At 51.6% G+C, this 20,511-nt stretch overlaps 1 protein-coding gene across 2 annotated transcripts in view; it reads left to right on the top strand.

The window, feature by feature from the left end:
- The window catches only part of Stk10 (serine/threonine kinase 10), a 90,632-nt gene that overhangs the window by 16,593 nt on the left and 53,528 nt on the right, over positions 1-20,511 (top strand). Inside the window, exons 2-3 of one of the 2 annotated variants that reach the window (XM_060363878.1) lie at positions 3,563-3,659; positions 6,740-6,904. Coding sequence is in view for 1 of the 2 variants with exons in the window: in XM_021635624.2 (XP_021491299.1) it covers positions 6,740-6,904 (165 nt within the window). In the remaining variant the exon portion in view is untranslated. The remainder of the gene's footprint in view (positions 1-3,562; positions 3,660-6,739; positions 6,905-20,511) is intronic. The other variant, XM_021635624.2, reaches the window with a different exon arrangement.

The raw sequence follows: 20,511 nt of genomic DNA, 5'->3' as shown, positions 1-20,511 counted from the left end.
TCCAGTTGCTAGCCTGTAAGACCCTGTAAGGCCGGATCTGGGTACATGCTCACCTTCTGTCCAGGAGACTGGTTTCCACTCCCTAACCCTCCCCGGGACTCCTGTGCACACTTGCCAGCTGGCATTGGATGGAAAGTGCTTGTCCTCCGTGGCCTATCCCCAGCTCGTCTCTCTGTAGGCGTGCACACTTCCCAAGGGCAATTTCATTATCCTGCCTCGTTACTATTTTGGCTTAGCTGGTTGCCCTCGTTGCTGGATTGTTCACTCGCCGTGTTAAAGGGTTGCTAATGTCCCATTAAAGCAATTTAATAGTTGTCTCACCATTAGGCATTTAGGCCGCTCCTACCTCGTTTCCGTTATTATGGGCCATGAGTGGGATCCTGTACGTTTCTTTTGTTGCGTTTCTTGAATTATTTCTTGGCTTTAATGTCCCAGAAATTAGGGATAATGGGCTTAAAAGATACTTCAAACCCATCTCCAAAACAGAACAGGGCAGTTTTGGTCAGTCGTTACCTTTGGAAGACTGAAGCTATTTATGTCCTCTCCTGTAATAAGGACCTCTGTTTTACTACATAGTCGCCAAAATCTGGTTGTTACTGCTTGTTTTTGCTAATTTACTGAGTGTACAGCAATCCGTTTCACTTTTTTAAAGGATTTATTTGTTGGTTTATTTGTTTTTCTGTGGTCTTAGTTGTACTTTCCATGTTGGTCCCCAGGTCTCAGGTTATCTCTCTTGGGAATCTTGTGAATGTCCCTCTGTGGTCAGGGTGGGAGTGGAGATGGCCCTTGTTACATGTGCGGCTGGTGCTAAAACACTTCCTTACATGCCTGCTCTCTGTGGGAACATCACCCCCTTCCCTACCCCTAGATGGGAGACTCATTTCCTTTTTGGTAGCAAATGAAGCTGAGTCCCCAGGGGAACTTATTGTCTTACATAACCCAGAAATCCAAGGGCAGTGAGCACTGTTGGGGGCAGCTGGCTCCAGAGCTCTGATGTCCTCAGCACTCTGGCTCCTCTCTCTGCAGACCCTGCCTCTTGTCTTTCACTCTCGGGCGGAAGAGACAAGGTGGACTATCCCATATGAGGACAGCACTCAATGGTGGGATACTCGCCTCGTATGCGAGCCTTGGTTGCGAGCTGTAGTGCCACCAGACGTAAAAACAGCAGCAGGGCCGGGGAGGTGGCTCCATGTGTGGGTACCTGCTGTGCAACCTCGAGGACCAGAGTTTGGGTCTACACCACTCAGGGGAAACCAGTAATGCCAGCCTGTGGGAGCTGGAGCCAGGCAGTCCCCTGGGGCAAACTGGTTAGATAGACTAGCTAAAATCACGTGCTCTGAGTGACGTAGCAAGACACCCAATGTCCACCTTAGACCTTTACATTCATGTAAACACGTGTGTCTGTACGTGTGCAGACACAGGCACACACACCATACACACCAAAAGAACAAGACCCGCCTTAGACTTGTTAAAATGCAGGGCTGGGGATGGGATTCAGTAGCAGAGCCCTTGCCCAGCATGCATGAGCCTTAGATCGGAGCCCCAGCACAGGAGCCGGGAAGGTGGGAATGGTGTCCACAGTTCCCCACCCTTCTACTCTGCAGTTTAGCTAAAGCTGCTTTTCTGGTAACCTTAAAAAACAAACAAACCCCAAGCAGACAAGAAACCATTCAGGAACAGTTTGACCACCTTGGAGCAGTGGCTATGACAAGGCTTGGCTCTGGCTGGTTGGGCCTGAATGTGCACCTGACCGTGGTGGGGTCAGCCCTTTTGGACCCTTGGACTGAACGTGAGACGGTTCCCAAAGAGAGTAGAGTTTTGCGTGAACCCTGGGAATGGGGTGCCCAGGATTTCTTTCCAGGCAGCTACAGAGGCTCCAGGCCCTTGTATTTTACACCCCATTCTACTTCAGTCATTGTGCTCAGGCTTGGGTCTCTGCAGTCTTTCGTGGACTCAGTTTCCCTGTCTGGATAATGAGAATGTGGACTTGAAGTTCAGGAGATGTGGCTGAAGGCCTGGCTGCATTCTGCATTGTCAGGCATTTCCTGATAGGGAGGGGACCAAGTGGTCAGCTGGCTGCCAAAGAAAGTGAGGGTCTGGGGCTTGTCCTCTGCCTGGCTTTCATGTTACCAGGTCTCAGTAATGCCCCAGCTCCTGAGCTGGCTTGCTGCACCCCTGAGGTAGGGCAGAGCTCCTGGCTGGGCTGGGCTGGTTGGCCCCACCTCCTCTAGGCTGGGCCCCAGGCTGTCACAAGGGAGAGGATTGTTCCCACAGAGTGTCTGGGCCAGAAAACACAAGTGGCCACTGTGTCTGCTCTCAAGGGTGTGGGCTTCGAGGTTAGAGACAGCCAGCAAGGAGCAGGGCAGGGGATCCCCCTCATCCCTGGCCTCGCCTCAGAACTAGTGGACGTGGACTTTTGAAGCCTTGATGCTGTATGTTTATGGAAATTCTGCCTGCTTGCTTCTGTGTGCACCTCATTTGTTCCAACCCTCAGCTCTCCCGGCTTTCCCCATAGCACAGAGAGAGCTCGGACATCGTGCCCCACCCTCCATCTGTACAGAGGGGAACCAGAAGCCCAGGCAGGACTGGTGCTGACTGTATAGGCACCTTTGGAAAGCAGTTAGATCCAAGGACTTTGAAACACCAGGGGCCTAAGTCCTCTTCGTTACAGATGTGTGGCCCTGGACCGTGATTTCACCGCTCTGAACATATGGCTTCTCTTTTTATTGAGACAGGTCTTCTTGGGCTTGAGGTCCTGAGCTCAAGTGAGCTCAAGCCCAAGCAGTTGGTACTACAGCCATCACATCTGACTGTCCCATTTCTTACACATAAAACAAACAAACAAGCAGCCTCTGGAAAGCACAGCATTCTCTTTGAACCTGAGAGCCCAGTCAAGACCACGGTCCTAGACTCCACTCTCTCCCCTTTCCAGGCCTCAGTCTGCTGTCTGGGAAGCAGGCATGTGGCCAGTGCCTGCCTCGGTGTCTGTGGGAGGCTCATTGCCTGCACCTGTCAAGGCCCCCTGGCTGTGACTGGTTGGTACTGGCTGTGCGTGCCATTCTTCTTTAGCTCGTGTCAGTTGAACCCTCTGGAAGTGATTTGGTGCTCGGAGCACCCAGGCGTGTGACAGAGCTGGCCTTCACAGCCTGTCTGAATCTCAGACTCCTCTGTTGACTGCGAATGGAATTTGCCTTCCAGGTCTGGGTGGCACTGGTCAGCACTGACCAGTTGTTGCTTTTTTTTTTAATCCACAGTTGCAACATCCTCTGTTGCCTTTTGGGAATGGATTGCTGCCTCAGCCAGGCTCTTAAGGAATTTGATTTTGGCACAGTCACTGCATGGCCCCTCCCTGGTGGGCCCTGGCTTCTGAAATCTGAGTAAGGCACTGGGCACCGACCAAGCAGTCTTGGTGTTGACACTGGCTCCTTGCTGGAGGCCCAGCCCTTTGGTCAATGCTGCTTTTACAGTGTAGGGCAAAGCAGGTTCTGTGCACTCCTGAGAAACTGTCCCCATTCCTCCACATTTACAGGAAAACATCTTTTTTTTTTTTTTTTTTTTTCAGGAAACTCAGGAAAAGGTGACATATAGCCTTCTCCCCTCAGCACAAAAAGGCCGTGATGAGCGGATGACTTCTGCCTACCTCATTTGTGGTCAAAGAGGTGCTGTGGTCCCCTGACCCTGAGTCTGCAACCCCCACGCTTCCTCTCTGCCTCTTCAAAGGAAAGGGAGAGAGGGAGAGAGAGAGAGAGACTCTAGCTGCTTATCTCATGGATTTTATTTTGGCCGGGGAGGGGCGTTGGAGACAGGGTTTCTCTGTGTAGCCCTGGCTGTTCTGGAACTCATCCCATAGTGAGTCAGGCTGGTCTCCAACTCAGATATCCACCTGCCTCTGCCCTCCTGGTGCTGGGATTAAAGGCGTGCACCAGCACTGCTTAGCTCTAAAGGTTTTTTAAGGTGTTCTGAACAAGCATTCAAAATTGAGTTTGAGGGGAACAGGACACCCCCCCCACATACACACACTCGTCCTGCCGATCTGAGATCCTAGTCTGGGTTCTGGAGGTCTCATGACCTCTAATCTGAAAAGAACTTCGGTGGAGGAAGACGGTCACTCGTAAGGTGCAGGCTTGGAAGCAGGCTTCCAGAAGTCTAGACACACCCTGCTACTTTGCTCACGGGGCTTAGCCTCTGTCTCTCCCTCTGCACACGGACCGGTAGCTGTACTGCCCCGGAGGATGCTTGAGGTAGTAATTGAGTTAACACACCTAAGAAGTGTAAGCCAAGGGTGAGCAAACTCTGTCCCCTATGAACGTGGAACTGTCGTAATCACTGCAGGGGACATGTGGCTCTTAGCAGCTTAGCTAGTTGAGTTGAGAACACCTGAGTTGAGAGTAGAGTAGAAAATGCTGTTTGCATCCTCCGCGCCACTTCCTTCTCCAAGGCTCCCTCTCAGGTTGGTGCCTCCTGGGGCCACGCCCAGCCTAAGCAGCCACCTGATCCCTCTCAGCAGGATATGCAGCACCTTTCCATCCAGACCTTAAATCCTGAGGCCAGGGAGAGGGCAGCTGTCAGAGCGTGTAGCCATCCTCTATGCGCCTCGCCTAGGGCATAGCAAAAGTCACTCTGTTTCTGGTTATAGAGTTTTCTGGTGCAGGGGGTTGTGTGGACTTGTTATCTAGACCTGCAGTTCTCAACCTGTGTGTTGAGACCCCTTTGGGGGTCAAAGGACCCTCCCAGAGGGGTTGCCCAAGACCCTCGGAAAACACAGATATTTACATTATGATTTATACCACTAGCAACATTATAGTTATGAAATAGCAACGACATGATTTTATGGCTGGAGGTCACCACACCACGAGGAGGTGTATTAAAGGGTCGTAGCAGTGGGAAGGCCGGGAAACACTGGTCTAGAGAACGTAAAGGATCTATGAAGGAAGAGGACCCAGGTGCGAATTCCAGGCATGTCTCCTCTCTGAACTTGGACTTGTTTTATCAGTCTTGCCATGGGAGAATCTGAGCTGCCGGTTGCCCTCTGTGCTCTGATCCTCTGAGTGACTATGTGTTGTCACCCAGGCCCTGACGCTGGTCAGAGTAGGCGGGAGGCACGGCACCCTCAGGAAGGCACGGGCGGAACACAGATGCCCACAGCCCCGGAGCACCCAGTGCTTGGTGACAAGCAGCTAGCTGCTGGCTTCTAGGGCCACGTCATCCCACAGTGTGTCCTCCGCCAACACCTCAGTCCTCATGAGTCGCTGTGGTAGAGAGGCTGAGGGTTATAGCAGCTTGGGAACACCGAGGGAGCTGTGGTTCTTGTGTCCTGTTTCTGGGGCGTCTTATGAGGAGGAATGGTTCCATCGGCTCTGTCATTCACATGCTTATCTCTCTGTCTCTCTCTTTTTTTTTAATTTTGGCAAAATAGCATTAATATTCTGTTTATCCCATTAGCTTCTCCAAGGCCTACAGTTCTTAAAAAAGTCCATAAGCCATGGAGTCTTCACTGTTGTATATGTTTCAAGGTTTTTAGTTTGTTAGTTTAGTTTAGTTTAGAGACACTGTTCCTGCCTGTCTCGCTATGTAGGCCTGAACTCGCAATGCAAACCCAGCTGGCTTCAAGCTCTCAGAGATCCTCCTGCCTCCACATCCTGAGTACTGAGATAGAGTCATGGCCTGTGTCACCATGCCTAGCCCAAGAGTTTTCTGTTTGTTTGTCTTTAAATCATCTCCAACAAACTCGGGATCCTCTGAGCGGCCACCCTACCCCACACAGCCCCAGGTAAACTCTGAGTTTCTTTCTCTGTCACTGACTGCCTTTGCTCGGTCAGACGGAATCATGCAGTATTTAGCTTTTGTGCCTGGCTTATTTCACTTAGGCCAGAGACCCGTGTTTTCAAGGCTCGGTTGTTACCGTTGCAGCATTTCCTGGTGGAACAATAGCCATTGCACTTATGCGTCTCTGGTCCCTTAGGTGTGTCCCACCTTTGGCTGTGGTAGGTATAGTGCAGCCGGAATCCCTGCTTTGTGCTCCTTTGGCTCTAAAGCTGTGGGATGGCAGCGTCTGCCTGTGTTGGTCCCCAGAGAAGGGAGCTCTATAGTGGCCATCCACCACCGTCCAGCCTCACTCCAGTACTCCTTCCTCCACACCTCCCTGGCTCCTGTTAAGTTTGGTTTCTTGGCTGTGTCATCCCAGCTGGCTAAGGTTTTCTCTCTCTTTCTCATCAGATAAGAAGCAGTGTCCTGCCCAGTTTTAATATGATGCATTCGGTATACCCCCGCCTTCCCCCTCTTTCTCCCACAATGGGACGCAGTGCCAGTGCTCATGAGCCCTCTGTTTCAGGCTTTTTGTGGGTGGCTATCGTGGGTAGAGCTTCCCTCAGATTTTTTTTTTGTTTTGTTTTGTGTTCTTTTCATTTTATACTATAAAGATTTCATTTATTTATTTATTTATTTATTTATTTATTGTGTGTGAATGCACTAGCCCATTCTTGTATTTACTTCATAGTTTATTTTATAGTATGGTTATATCTTACTTTCTTATTAAACACAAAGAATGTTCTTTCTGGTCTGAGATCCCCTGTGTTGACACCTCATGTGCCCTGGCCATGGTTGGGATGTTAACTGTCTGTGTCAGGACAGTGTTTTAGTTCCCTTGGACATCCGCCTCTGTTCTCACACTTGTATGGGGGCCTGGGAAGCCTTCTTTTGCCCGGCCTTCCTTGTAACCTTCCATGTCTCCACTTTGCAGGCCAAAAACAAGGAGACTGGTGCCCTGGCAGCAGCCAAAGTCATTGAGACCAAGAGCGAGGAGGAGCTGGAAGACTACATCGTGGAGATTGAGATCCTGGCCACCTGCGACCACCCATACATTGTGAAGCTCCTGGGGGCCTATTACTATGACGGGAAGCTGTGGGTAAGAGCACGGCAGCCTGGCCACCGATGCCCGCCATGCTTGCTCAGCATCTGCTGTGTGGGCCAGGGCTGCAGCAAGGGGGTGAAGTCGGCTGCTCTGAGTCCATGGCCTCCCCTCCCCACACTCCGGCCAAGGCTGCAGAAGCAGAAAAGTGCTGTAGCATACAACCCAGAGAAGGCTGGGCCTGCCTGTCTGTTACACGTCTGTGAGTGGAGGGATGCGTCTCGATCATCGAGAAATCCGAAACAGTCCAGAGGTTGTGTTGATGCTCAGGATGTTCCCGGTTCATACTGCCAGCTGGGGAGACTTGGGGCGGCTCCCCCAGTGAAGCCTTTGTGTGTGTTAGGTCTGATGTCCTTTCGAGCCCGAACACAGCACCCCATAAGGAGTTCTCACCTTGTGGTGCCTTGGACACGGAGCAGTCCAAGACTGAGCGAGTAAATTCTGGATGAGTGTCCAGAAGCCTGGCATGGGCAGGACGCCTGAGTACTAATCTTGGTGACATTTGCAGGACTCACGCATCTCTTATTTCTATGCTCTTCCGACCTGAGCATCACCCTTGGCTCCTGCCAAGGGTCATGAGACCTCACTGGCTGCCCTGCAGATACCCCTGTCATCAGCATACCTCATGTTGCTACCTCTCAATTGGCAAAACTCAGATGGCCTAGAATGTGCATTTTGCTAAACTTGTTTTCTGCCAAGTCTCTCTGTCTCTTTTGTGTGTGCGTGCATGTGTGTGTGTGTTTCCAATGGTGAATATTAAATTCAGGGCCTTGTGTATATTAGGTAAGTGCTCTACCATTGAACTATATTCCCAGCTCAATAGCATATATGTGTGTGTGTGTGTGTATGTATATAGCATATATGTATATAGCATATATATACATTATATATAATATATAATATCATATATCATATAATAAATATTAGATATATATTATATATTATATCATGTATATATAAAATATATAGTATATGAATGTGTGCATATATGTATATATGTTTATATACATATATGTATATCTCTCTCTCTCACACACACACGCACATATGAATAATCCCCCTTCAAACTCTGGGCATATAGGAAGCAAAGTGATGTGTGTGCAAGAAATATCACAGCCAGGGACAGTGGTGCAGGCCTGCAATCCTATCACTTGGGGAGGCAGAGGCAGACAGATCTCTGTGAGTTCGAGGCCAGCTGGTCTACAAAGCAAGTCCAGGACAGCCAAGGCTACACAGAGGAAACTTATGTGTCAGGAAAAAAAAAAATCTCAAGTAAATTCCAGGAGTATCTGGCAGTGTCAGAATCCTGCAGACATTTGGAGACGTGGCTGAGGGCCCCCATGCATGTGACATCTCCTCCAGTCTTGCCACCGCAGATGGGAGGGGTGGTTCAGAAGCGTCCATTGACCAGAAGGGATGCTTTAGGCACGGTACACACCGCTGTGGTGGTCTGGTGTGTTTGGGGGGGGGGGTTTCCATATCTGCTCAGTCTCAGAGCACCTGGAGCTTGCTATTGGCCAGCGATGGTTTGTCATCTTGCGTGCCCAGTGGGAAGCAGAGTCTTGGCTTTTAATGACAGAAGGTTTGACTTACTGGTGCTATATGGAGAAACCTGGTTCACTGGAGAAAGATCCTGCTGCTTAGGAAAAAGGAAAGTTCAGAAGGCCCTGTGAACTTTCACCTCCCGGACAGGAATGGAAGCCAGCAAGAGGAAGTCAGTGGCCAAGGGACAGGGGCTTGGCCCTCCCCCAGCTTGTGTTAGCCTAGTGCCCATTGTGTGAGGTGTCTGAGGAGGAACTTCTTGAACATGAGCTGTTTAGTGGGCGCATATAGCTCTGGAGGTTCAGGGCTGTGGTGCCAGAATAGGCTCTCTGACTGGGCTCAGGTCAGTCAGAACCGCAGAAGGCTTTGCTGCGGAAAGTCTCATGGCGATGGTATGAACCAGGGAGCTCCTCAGGTCCCAGAAAGGACCTCATTACTTGGTTCCTTCTGCAGGCATGTCTCTGGTGACTTCATGACTAGTCTCCACTCTTAAAGGTCCTACCTCCTGCTAACACCATTACAGTGGAGACCAAACTTCCAGTGCTTAAAGTCTTGGGGGACAAACCCAAGCCATGGCATAGCTCCCCCTACCCAGGGCTTTGTGCCTTGTCACTTGCTGCACCCCCCTCTGTTGCGCCTATTTTAAAACTCAATTTTATTTGGGGTTTCTTCAAGCCTCTCCCTTCCAATCCCCCAACCCTAGCTAGGAAAGAGAAGCTTAGCAGGGAGAGGGGTGCAGACCCCTTTGCTTCTCCTGGCTGTTTTGGGTCGATGGGTTCTTTTAGGCCTATACCAGTTCTCCACCAAAAGCACAAGCAGCAAGCAGTCTCCTCCAAGCCACTAGGTTGAAACGTTCCATCTTTCCATCCATCCCTGATCTCTCCAAACTGCTCTTCACCACACAGCACACACTCTGTCTCCCTGGGCTCTCCTATTTATATCCCTCAGAGCCCTAGACAACGCCCCTCTCTCTTCATGTTGCAGGAGGCAGGCCATTACTAGCAGGCAAAGACCATACCCCACAGGAGGCAATTATCGGCTGTGGACAAACTAAAGCCCGAACTAAAATCCCACACTTGGGATTAAAACAGAAACATATCTATGTCACATAACTGAGTTTGCAGAGAAACCAAAACTGCTGTTACACCCCTCCATTCCCTCTCCTTGCTACCTGCTTCTCCCTGGCTCTGTCCCTGTCACTTGCTGCCCACCCATCCCCATCCCTGGCTCAGTCCCCTGTCATTTGCTACCCATCGCTCTGTCCCTGTTACTTGCTCTCCCCTAACTCTGTCTCCTGTCACTTGCTACATCCCCCCCCCGCTCTGTCCCCTCACCGCCCCCACCCCCAGGTTTCTGTCGCAGTCACTTGCTCCCATGGCCCCTGTCATCCCCCCGCCCTCTCTTGGGGGAGCCACTTAGATTTTATAAATTTTTCTTTTTTTTTTTTAAGATTTATTTATTATTTATACAACATTCTGCCTGCACACCAGATCTTACTATAGATGGTTATGAACCACCTTGTGGTTGCTGGGATTTGAACTCAGGACCTTAGGAAGAACAGTGAGTGTTCTTAACCTCTGAGCCATATCTCCAGCCCGCCACTTAGATTTTAAAGTCTTGTTTGTTCCTTGTCACCTGGAACCGGGAGGTGGAACAGGATAAGGAGAATCCAAAAGCGGTCTCCCTTTTTCCAGAGGAAGAAGCAGGCCCGGAGAGCCAAAGGGCTAAAGTGGGCGGAGCTAGACTACATACTTTCTCTGTCTGGGTTCATGAAGCTACTATTTTCCCCCCTTTTTTCTGACACAGGGTTTCTTTGTGTACCTTTGGCCGGCCGGCCTGGAACTAGCTGTATAGACCAAGATGGCCTCAAACTCACAGAGTCCCTCCTGCCTCTACTTCCGGCGTGCTGGGATTAAAGGTGTGGGCCACCACTGCCCAGCTCCATAGAGCAAGTTTTTTGTCGTTGTGTTTGTTCCAAGGCATCAGACATTCAACAGAGAGTCAACAGATGCCATTAATGTCCTGGAGCCCCTTTGAGAACTGTCTTTTAAGGGCTGTGTGGTGCTTGCTGCGAAGGCCTGACGACCTGAGTTCAGTCCCCAAAGCTCATGTTCAGATAGGAGAGAAGTGACTCTCTGCCCTCCACACGTGCATGGTGGCATGTGCACTGACTGTATACACACACACACACACACACATCATCATCATCATCATCATCATCATCATACTAATAATAGTATTAATACTTGTTTTTAAGCAGTTAGAAATTAGACTGACATCACTAGGTTAGTTAAAGAAAAAAAAATGGAAAAAATTGGAGAAGCAAAAAGTGAAATGACTTGATTTTTTTTTGCGTGTGTGTACGTGTGTGTATATGTGCGTCAGAGGACCCACTGTTAACATTCAAAATGCATTTTCTAGATATTTTCATGCCTAGAGGTTTAAAATGTTAGAGCCCCATGCCTGCCTCTGTGTCTTTGCCCTTTTAGTTGAGAGGCAGGGAGGGTTTCGAACTGTGTGAAGAAGGCCAAGGCTTCCTCTGTATCCAGAAAAGCCCCGCCCTCCAGCGCAGGGTGCTTGCTGCCATGCAGCTCTGTAAAGGTGGCTTAGTGGGTTCTTTTTTTCCTGCTTGGGAATTTCTTTGTGAGAATTTTTTAGATTTTTTCAATGTCTGTTTTCAAACTGGCATCACCCAGCAACTTCTGATGTGCGCTGAAGTTCCGCTGGCTTATTCATCTGTCCACCATCCTCCTACCCACCTGTCCACCATCCCTGCATCTGCCCCTCCTCCACCATCCCTGCATCTGCCCCTCCTCCACCATCCCTGCATCTGCCCCTCCCCTACCATCACTGAGTCTGTCCCCACCATCCCTGCATCTGCCCCTCCCCTACCATCACTGAGTCTGTCCCTCCCCATCACTGAGTCTGCCCCTCCCCAACCATCACTGCATTTGTCCCCACCATCACTGTATCTGCCCCCACCATCATTGCATCTGCCCCATCATCCCTGCATCTGCCCCTCCTCCACTATCCCTGCATCTGCCCCTTCCTCCACCATCCCTGCATCTGCCCCTCCCCTACCATCACTGCATCTGTCCCCACCATCACTGCATCTGCTCCTCCCCTACCATCACTAGTCTGTCCCTCTCCATCCCTGCATATGTCCCTCCCCCACTATCACTGCATCTGTCCCCACCATCACTGCATCCACACCTCCCTCCCCACCATCACTCCATCCACACCTCCCTCCCCACCATCACTCCATCCACAACCCCCAACTACTCTCCACACATTGGTGGAAACATCAGGTAGGTAATTACAACAACTATGGAAATCGCTCCTATAGACCTCAGATGCTGTCTGACAATATTCTTAGCTCTGGGACCTGTTTATACAATCATTCCAAAAGGATTTGTGCAGTAGTCACAGGGTATTAGATCACACACACTCACACACAGGCACACGTGCAGAGATGGGGAACGAATGGCTTTTTAAGAGGGCCAAGATAGCCTAAGATAATTTGGCTCTGGAACTGCAACATTCAAACTTGCCCATTCACCAACGTTCCCTTTCCGTCAGGCAGTCAGCTTTTGTAGAATGCTTAGTGTGGATGCAGCTTCTTTTGAGAACTTCAGTGCATTTAGTCATTGTTGCTTTTGGACTGGGACAGTCACTGGGGAGAGGCACAACTGGTGCAATAATTGGAAGCCATCTTGTGCAAGGCCTGGATGCCAAGGTGAAGATTTTAGACCTGACCTTGTAGAGGTCGGCGGCCTCAGCACTTCCTGGGACCTACAGTTGTGGTCAGTGATGGGGCCCCCCGGGGCCCTCCCAGACCATAAGCTGGGATGCCGCCGAGCTGCCTGTAGTTTGAGAGCCTTCTAGGTGAGTCATGGTGGTTTAAGTTTGAAAACATCTATTTTAGGCCTTGGCAACCCAGTTGCAGTTTTGCTCAGAGGAAGTACATTCTGTGTTGTAGAAAAAGGTCAGGTAAAGAGGTAAAGCACTGGGTCCAGTCAGAAGCAGTTCAGAGTAGACCTGGCCAGAAGCCTTAAGGATGTGATGTGGAACACGGACCAGCTTCAGGGGAAGGGGCAGCTTTAGGGGAAGTGTCTTGCAGGATGCATAGAAGTTGGAAAGAAGCAAGACTGGCTAAGTGCAGGGGCCTGCCTGTGTGGAAGTGAGAAGCCATGTGGTTCTGAGATTGAAGGTGGGAGGCCACAGTGCCTGTGGTGTCACTGCTGTGGGGTGGCTTGAGGCCCAGTCTTCCTGTGGGGGTCTCAGGAGGCAGCTTTCCCATGTAGGTGTATAAGGGAACCTGTCAGGGCTGCTCCTAGGGATGGGCACTGAGGAGCTGGCTGTTAGCCAAGCTCCCGCATCCCACACAGGCCGGGAGGACCTTCCTCCCAGCAGTGACTCCTGCACCTGCCATCCTACAAAGTGAGGTCAGCTGGAGTCTAGTAGAGAGTGAACTGAAATGGGGATGGATTGGCCACAAGCGCCCGCACCCGTTCTAAGGGATGGGAATTCAGCTGTGAGGCAGGCAGCCTCATGGCAGGGAGAACAGCTAAGAATTCTTCCAGAGTTCTCAATCCTAGCAGAATCCCTCTAGAGGACCCTCACCTCCACTTCTGCTTTCAGATATTAAATGGTGCGAGCAGTGAGCAGGTCCCCCGGCTCCACGGGCCTTGGAGGGCCACAGACCTGTGAGAGTTGTGGACGTGCCGTTCCTGATGGCTTCACGGCGCTGATAGCTGGCTTTGAAGGGTCAAAAAGCAGGAGTGGTTGGGGTGGGGCATGAGGCCCCACTGAGAATATGTTTAACCTAGTGTAAGAGGTCATTTTGACATATGATCAATATAGACGTTATTGCCAGGCATGGTGGTGCGCACCTTTAATCCCAGCACTCGGGAGGCAGAGGCAGGTGGATCTCTATGAGTTCGAGGCTAGCCTGGTCTACAAAGTGAGTTTCAGGACAGCCAGGGGTACACAGAGAAACCCTGTCTCAAAAAAAAGCCTTAATATGTGTGTGTGTGTGTGCATGTGTGCATACATATATATATATATACATGTGTGTTTTAGCAAGACATTTTTCCTTTTCTATTCTGTCTTTAAATCCTGTGTGTTCTGTTCTTAAAGCACATGTTTAAAGATTAAAAAAAATTAAACTTTCATCGGACCCTTTTTCTAGCCAGATGCTACAAAATTCCCATAAGATTCACAACCCCAACTGACCTTCCATTCTTCAGCGTGCCCAGTAGCTGAGCGGAGTGGCTTTGAACATTTAACTGAGCTAGAAGTGAGTACAGTGGCTGATGGTCAGTGGCTACTGTATTGATAGGCCCTGGACTTCCCAGTTCATCTACCCTGGACTGACCCCATGTAGCCTTGGCCTCATGATTAGCCCTGCCCACCCCACCCCTAAGACAGATGTCAGTCTCTGCAGGACCAGGCCTCTTTTCCAAAACACACTGGCTAGAACACTGGGGGGTTGGGGATGGGGGATGAGGGGTACTTGCCGGGGTCGTGGGGTGGTGGGGAGAGAAGCTGTGCCCTGGGGTTCATTCAAGGCTCTCAGGAGGAAAGCTCTGGCTTCTAGCTAATGCTCATTTCTGTTCTCACCATGGGTCAGTATCAGAGGCCCTACAGTGCCGCTAACACAGTCTCCCGGAGTCAGAGTCTGGGGGTGGAAGTTCACTCTAAACACAGGCTGTGTGGGAGGACTTGAGCAAATAAATAAATGGTAAGCCAGGGAGAGGAAATCCAGTGGGGAAGGGCTGCCGAGCGAGGTCTCTGGGAGTGGGCTCTCCGAGGAGAGGTTTAAACTGACCTCCGAAGGCTGGACTGAGGCAGACCTCTGCAAATTTGGTAGCAAAGCTGAAGTAGCAACAATAGGAAGTTCAAAGGTCCTGAGGCAGGAGCTGCCGAGGACCAGATGGAAGCTGCCTCAGCTGGAGTCGAGCAGAAAGTGAACTGAAATGGGGCTGGCTTGGCCACGAGTGCCTGCACCCGTTCTAAGGGCTGGGAATTCAGCCGTGAGGCAGGCAGCCTGGTGGCAGGGAGAACAGCTAAGAAGTAGGCAGTCCATTCATTTCCACAGTGCCTACACGTGTGTGTGTGTGTGTGTGTGTGTGTGTGTGTGTGTAGGCCGGAGGTCAGTATTGTGTCTCGTCCTTCCTCAATCACTTTCCACCTTACTTTTGAGTGTTCACCGATTTCATTGATTCAGTTGAGCTGGCCTCTGAGCTTCAGGGATCCGCCCTCCTGCACTGGAGTTACAGGTATATGTCTCTCGTACCCAGATTGTTATGAGTGCTAGGATGTCCTCATGCTTGCATGGCAGGCACTACCAATCGAGTCATGTTCCCAGTGCAAATTCTGGCAGTTTATTTAAAAAGATACCTCGGGAGGCAGAGGCAGGTGAGTCTGAGGCCAGCCTGGTCTCCAGAGAGAGTTCCAGGACAGCCAAGGCTACCCAGAGAGACCCTGGCTCAAAAACCAAACCAAACAAAATAGAAGCTTTCGTGTCACCACCTTAAGTGGAAAAAACTGGGTCTGTTGCCATAGAAATAAAACAAAGATGTTCTGTGGCCAAGCCCTTTGCCCTTGGTCCTGCCTCAGCTGAAGGTCCCCTGGGAGGGCGAGCAAACACTGAGGAAAGAAAGTGTAAAGCCCCAGTGCAAGGTGACACTTCCGTCCTCCTGCCGGCCTCCCCTGCCACGTGGCTGGTCGTGTGGAAAGGACATCAGGCCAGACCAAGCCATACCAGGTCTGCAGAGCTTCTCTCTTTGGGTGGCAGGGTGAAGGACTGGTGACCAGCTGTGTCACTGTGGGGTGGACAGACAGAGCCCAGGCATGGTACTGTCCCTTCCACCCTGGAGCCCCCTTCTCACTGCGCGTCATGGATCCTGTGTTTTTAGCTGTGGCGTCTCCTGACGAAGCTTCCTGAGACACCCATGTGGGAAGGGGGACACTGGCTGTCGGAAGCCACCCGGCCACTCCTTCCCTCCTGTGTGGCTCCTGGGGAGCTGAGTAGTTGAGGCAGTTTAGTCTGCACCCTGGTTTCTGGCTGGGACTATCGGAGGCAGTTTGGAGCAGACAGCCTTGCTGGTCTGTCCTGAGTACGGGAGGATGTTGTCACCTTCCGGCTAAGATACAGCATCCGAGGTTGTCTCTAGATGTTGCCAAGTGTCCCTGGACAGATGACCTTGGGTGAGCGCCAATAGTCCCTCCCACACACAGCCTTGTGCTGCTATGGTGGGAGGACACCAACCTTTTGTTGAGCAAGGGCACAGACTGGTAGCCTCAGGCCACATGGCCTGAAGATACACTTTGCTTGGCGTGCGCCTCAGAGATGTGCCCTCAGTTAGGCCTCAGGATACTCTGCGAGCTCCAGTTCCAAGGCTGAGGCCGCTCCAGCACTGATTCTCTTGGGGTGGAATTGGGAGGAAATGAAACGTCTTTTATCCCACGTCTTTGCCAAAGCTGAGGTGAATGAAGATGACTAAGAGGACAGAGTTCCCGAAGAGAATAGCAGGAGCCATTTCCTCCCACGGGCTTCGCTCCTCAGGCCTGGATGCACGGAAGCCAGGATGCCTGTCTCAGGGAGTCCCAACTAGGCTGTGAACAGCTCACGGGCTTTCTGGGCGTGTTGGGGATGTGTGTGAGTATGCATCTGCGCATGCACGTGTCAGGATCACTAGTAGAGGACTCTGAATGTTCTACGCACAGAGAGGGATAACTGTCTGAGATGATCGACGTATACACCCAGTATCAATGAAGCAGTCCCCAGTATCAATGAAGTGAAGGAAGCCCGCCAAAGAGAGAGAGAGATGCTCCATATGGCCCAAGGCATGCTGGGGGTTGGAGGCAGGAGCCCTGGGTGCCTTCCAGGACGTGGGGCCTATTGACAAGTACCCTCCTGCGTCCCACTCCCACCCTCAAGGTCTCCTTACTTCCTTATCAAGGACCTGGCAAGGAGTGATGTCCTTTTAACCCCCTCCCCCAGCCCCTGGGCAGCTGGGACTGCCTCTTTGAGCCCACCCCTTTATGAACCCACTCCTTCTGTTATTGTAATTCTTTTGTAGCCTTGGCTGTCCCGGAACTCACTCTGTAGACCAGGCTGGCTTCGAACTCACAGAGCTCCACTTGCCTCTGACTCCTGAATGCTGGGATCAGAGGCATGCGTCACCACCGACCAGCACTGTTATTGTAATTCTTCATTCTGGATCTCTAACCAGCTGAATGGCCAGGGCAGTCCTTCTCAAGAGTGTGTTGCCCTTGGTGTGGGCTCCAAGGGCCTGCTCCTCCTGGGCTCTCTGACAGTCACTAACTTCTCACCATTTGGGTCTCTGTCTCTCCTTCTCCTCCCTCTCCCCCCTGCCCTCCCTTTCCTGAATGTTCTGTGTTCACACAGGCCCCCTTTGCCCTTTGAGGCAGGTGTATTTCTTTCTGCCAGCCACATTTAAATATGGACCCCGGAGGCTCAGGGACAGTGCTGTGGTTTGGATGAGGTTTTGTCCCCCTGAGGACTCCAGTGTGCTGGGACTTGGTCCCAAGGGTGACACTGTAAAATGTGGGAGAAGCCGAAAGAGGCAGGTCCTGTCGAAAGTTGAGTGGGCCCTTGTGGGCCCTGCCCTCACCGTTGCTCTCTAGAAGGATTATGTTGGCCTTGGAGAGTGTACCTTCCCACCGGAAGCGTGAGCCTAGCTGTCCCACCTCTCTGAATTGGCATGAACCTTCCCAAAGACAGCACCTTATGCAGGAGCACCCAGATTTCTAGCTTGGCTCAAGGATTCTGGTTCTAGTACCCATAAGGTCCCCCATCTGAGTCTATCTGCCCTCACTCTGAGGGCTCCTGCTGGCCCTGACAAAGACCCGTAATTACAACCCTAGGCAGGAAGCCAGGCAGGTGATACTGCCTCTGCTCTCCTGTGTTTTGGGACTTCCCCTTTTTGCTGGCCACTCCACAACTCAACAGAGTTATCCGAGAGAGAACCTTTACCCTGTGGTCCCTGTGACCTCTGCCCCATTGTAAAACTTCTTATGTGGGTTTGACATGCCATAGGCCATTCTCCTGGGATTGATGCCCGCCCCCTGGAGCAGGCGGAGCCGTTATTCATTCATACAGAATCAACCACAGCATGCCAGGAAGTTTTAAGTGCTAGGGACACAGGCTCAGAGCTGGGCTGGTCACGGCAAGCATCCTGTAGGGATGTGTTAGCAGCTATGTCTGTATCTGGTACACTTACCAAACACTAGGCATCTAGATAGAGGTGTCCCTGTGTCACCCATCTGACTAGGACCTGGAGGTGGGTTCTGCAGTTACCCAACCTTGACAGATGAGGTTGTAGTTTCTGAGATGAGCTAGTGGCAGACTGGCACGCTCCAGGTGGAGGTCTAGGCACATCCTGGCCACACAGATGCTTTGGCTGTGTGAGGACTGTGCGCTACGGGAACGCCCCTCTTCACCGGTGGGACAGGGTACCCTGCCACTGCATACCTCTCTGGCTCTATGAGCTGGCAAGTGTCATCTGTTTGTTGTACCCACTACCCCATGTTACCACCCGTCCGTGGTTCCAGCCCTGCCTACTTCTGGGGGACTCAGTGCTGTGAAGTAAATTCTATAGTTGGGAATGCCAGCTCTGAGCAGGAATCTCCAACAGCGTTGATGCGACGCTCGCCCTGTGTGCCTTGTCTGAAGGGTTTCAAATCCTTTTCCTCACTCCCTGGTGGTCATGCCTGAGAACAGCCCTGGTTTATTCCTTTCTATGCCCAGTACTGTTCCTGGCTAGCTTTATGAAGTGGCAGACAGACAGACTAAATCCTCCCCTTAGAAAAGAGACTCCTTTGACGCTTCCTAGAGAGCCTGAGGCCAGCTCTGACTTAACATTTCCTGTACAGTGGCCAGGACTGCAGCTCAGGGGACTCTGAGCCGGAAGGCCAGACCCCTGACTTCTGGGAGAGACAGTCTAGGGGTGAGGTATGCCTGCAGCTGAGTCACCTCAGCTCCATCTCCTTGGGCCTGGGCATGGACCTTTGGGTATGGACCTGGGGTGGGGGTGGCCGAGGATAGAGTGGCATCACCAAACTGCCACCTCCACCCCTGCTTGCATTCAAGAACTCAGGTTACTGCCTCTGACTCAGGCCTCATTCCAAGGCTGCCAGGACCGGGGAAAGCTGGATTCCTGACCCAGGCTTGCTGCAAGGTGGTGGGCGGAACTGGCATGGAGGAACAAGGCTGGCCCTAGGAGGCCTAGTGGGTGTGGGCGCCCTACTCAATGGCCGCATTGTTTGGCTGCTACTCAGAGGTGGGGAGGTTCAGGGACTCTCCACCTACAGAGACAGGCAGCTGACAACTAAGCTGGGTTTATGTTGACGCTTGCTTTTTTTTTTTTTTTTTTTTTTTTTCTCTGAAGGCCGCCTTCATGACTTCCTCCTTCAGGCTTTGGTTGACTAAGCAGGAGCTTCTGTCTTCTGCACTATGTCAGAGAGCCTGGAGGCCCCCAGCCCTCCATCTGGGGATGAGCCGCAGCCACTAGCCCTGCTTCCTCAGGAAGAAATGAATCCAGAGAGGAAAGGCGGCTTGTCCACGGCTGGCCGCAGATCCAGCCGTCCCTGTGTCCTAGAGTCACAGCCAATTTGACTTTATTCCTTTTTTCTCCACTTAATGTACAGAGTGGATTTGGGGCAGCCCCTTACCCTGCCAGACCTCTCTGTGTTCTCACCTGCACAATAGGGGTAAAGATGGCTGCTTGTGGCTTAAGGAATGCTTATAAAATGCTTACTTTGCCTGCATGTATGTCTGTGTGAGGGTGTCAGATTTTCAAGGTACAGACAGCCGTGAACTGCCATGTGGGTGCTGGGAATTGAACCCTGGTTCTCTGGAAGAGCAGTCAGTGCTCTTAACCACTGAGCCGTGTCTCCAGCCCCCATTTCTGGGCATCTTCAAGCCATTCAACAAACACTGTTAATCATGTACAGCTAGTCCTCTGTGCCTATGGACTCAACGTCATCTGTCCTGAACACACAGGGACGTCTCATGTCTTCCTTGTCAGTGCTGCCTAAGCGGTACAAGACAACAGCCATTCATCCGGCATTTCCATTGAATTTGGTGCTGTCACTCTCTAGAGCCTTTCAGATGTGTGGGAGGACGTGTGGGCTCTCTGTGGACATGATGCCATTCAGTAACAGACTCTAGCCTTGGTAGATTTCTATCCGTTGGGGCCTGGCCAGATTCCCACAGACTGATGGACAATTGTCTGAGGCCCAGGCTCTGCAAACGGGTGACAGCAACCTTTCACAAACTCAAACCGCTTGTTCTGCGAAAAAGTGACTACAGTCACACTGAGACCTAAAATGTTGATGCCACAAAAGGTCGTACAGATTTTTGAGAACCTCACTTTCCAGATGGGAAAACAGAGAACCAGGCAGGAAAAGGGTTAGGGTGGCCTGTGGTGGGAGGGTGGCCCTCAGTGGGGCCACGTTCAGACCCCCTCGCTGTGCTCAGGAGATTCACATGTATCGGTCAGCTGAGCTTCTATTCCTGGCCAGTGTATGGTAGTGGCCTCAGGAAAGGCTAGGGGTGGAGTATCAAGGCCCATCATCCTGCAGGTCAGTGGGGTGGTGGCTCACGCTGGACTGTGTGTGACTTAGTTGTCTCCGGGGGGGAGGGGGAGATGGTTAGGGATGTGGCAGTGCCTGGCAGGGCTGTCTGGGTGCTGTAAAAGTTAATGTCTAAGCTCTGGGCTGGCCAGGCCATTCTTATCTGGGCCGGTACATCCTGGCCCCTTATCTCTGGGAGAGCAGCCTCCTCAGTCCATGTGTGTAGTGGAAGGGCCCAAGGGTTAGTTAGAGCCAGGAGGCCGAGGGGCCTGTTTCACTGACCTAGGGCCTGTGACTGGAGCTTCCTGTGGCTTCCTCCTTGAGGCAGAGGAGGGGGATGGGTGCTCACTCTGTCTCTTACAGAACCCACCACCTCACCCCATCCTGGTCCTGCCTCTGCCACTTACTGTTTGCGTGACTGGACTCTGAGACTGACCTAATTGTGGTCACGCCAGATA

Source organism: Meriones unguiculatus, chromosome 11, assembly GCF_030254825.1.
Source record: "Meriones unguiculatus strain TT.TT164.6M chromosome 11, Bangor_MerUng_6.1, whole genome shotgun sequence".
In the NCBI taxonomy this organism is placed as follows: domain Eukaryota; kingdom Metazoa; phylum Chordata; class Mammalia; order Rodentia; family Muridae; genus Meriones; species Meriones unguiculatus.
This window is presented reverse-complemented; position numbering and strand designations above follow the sequence as displayed.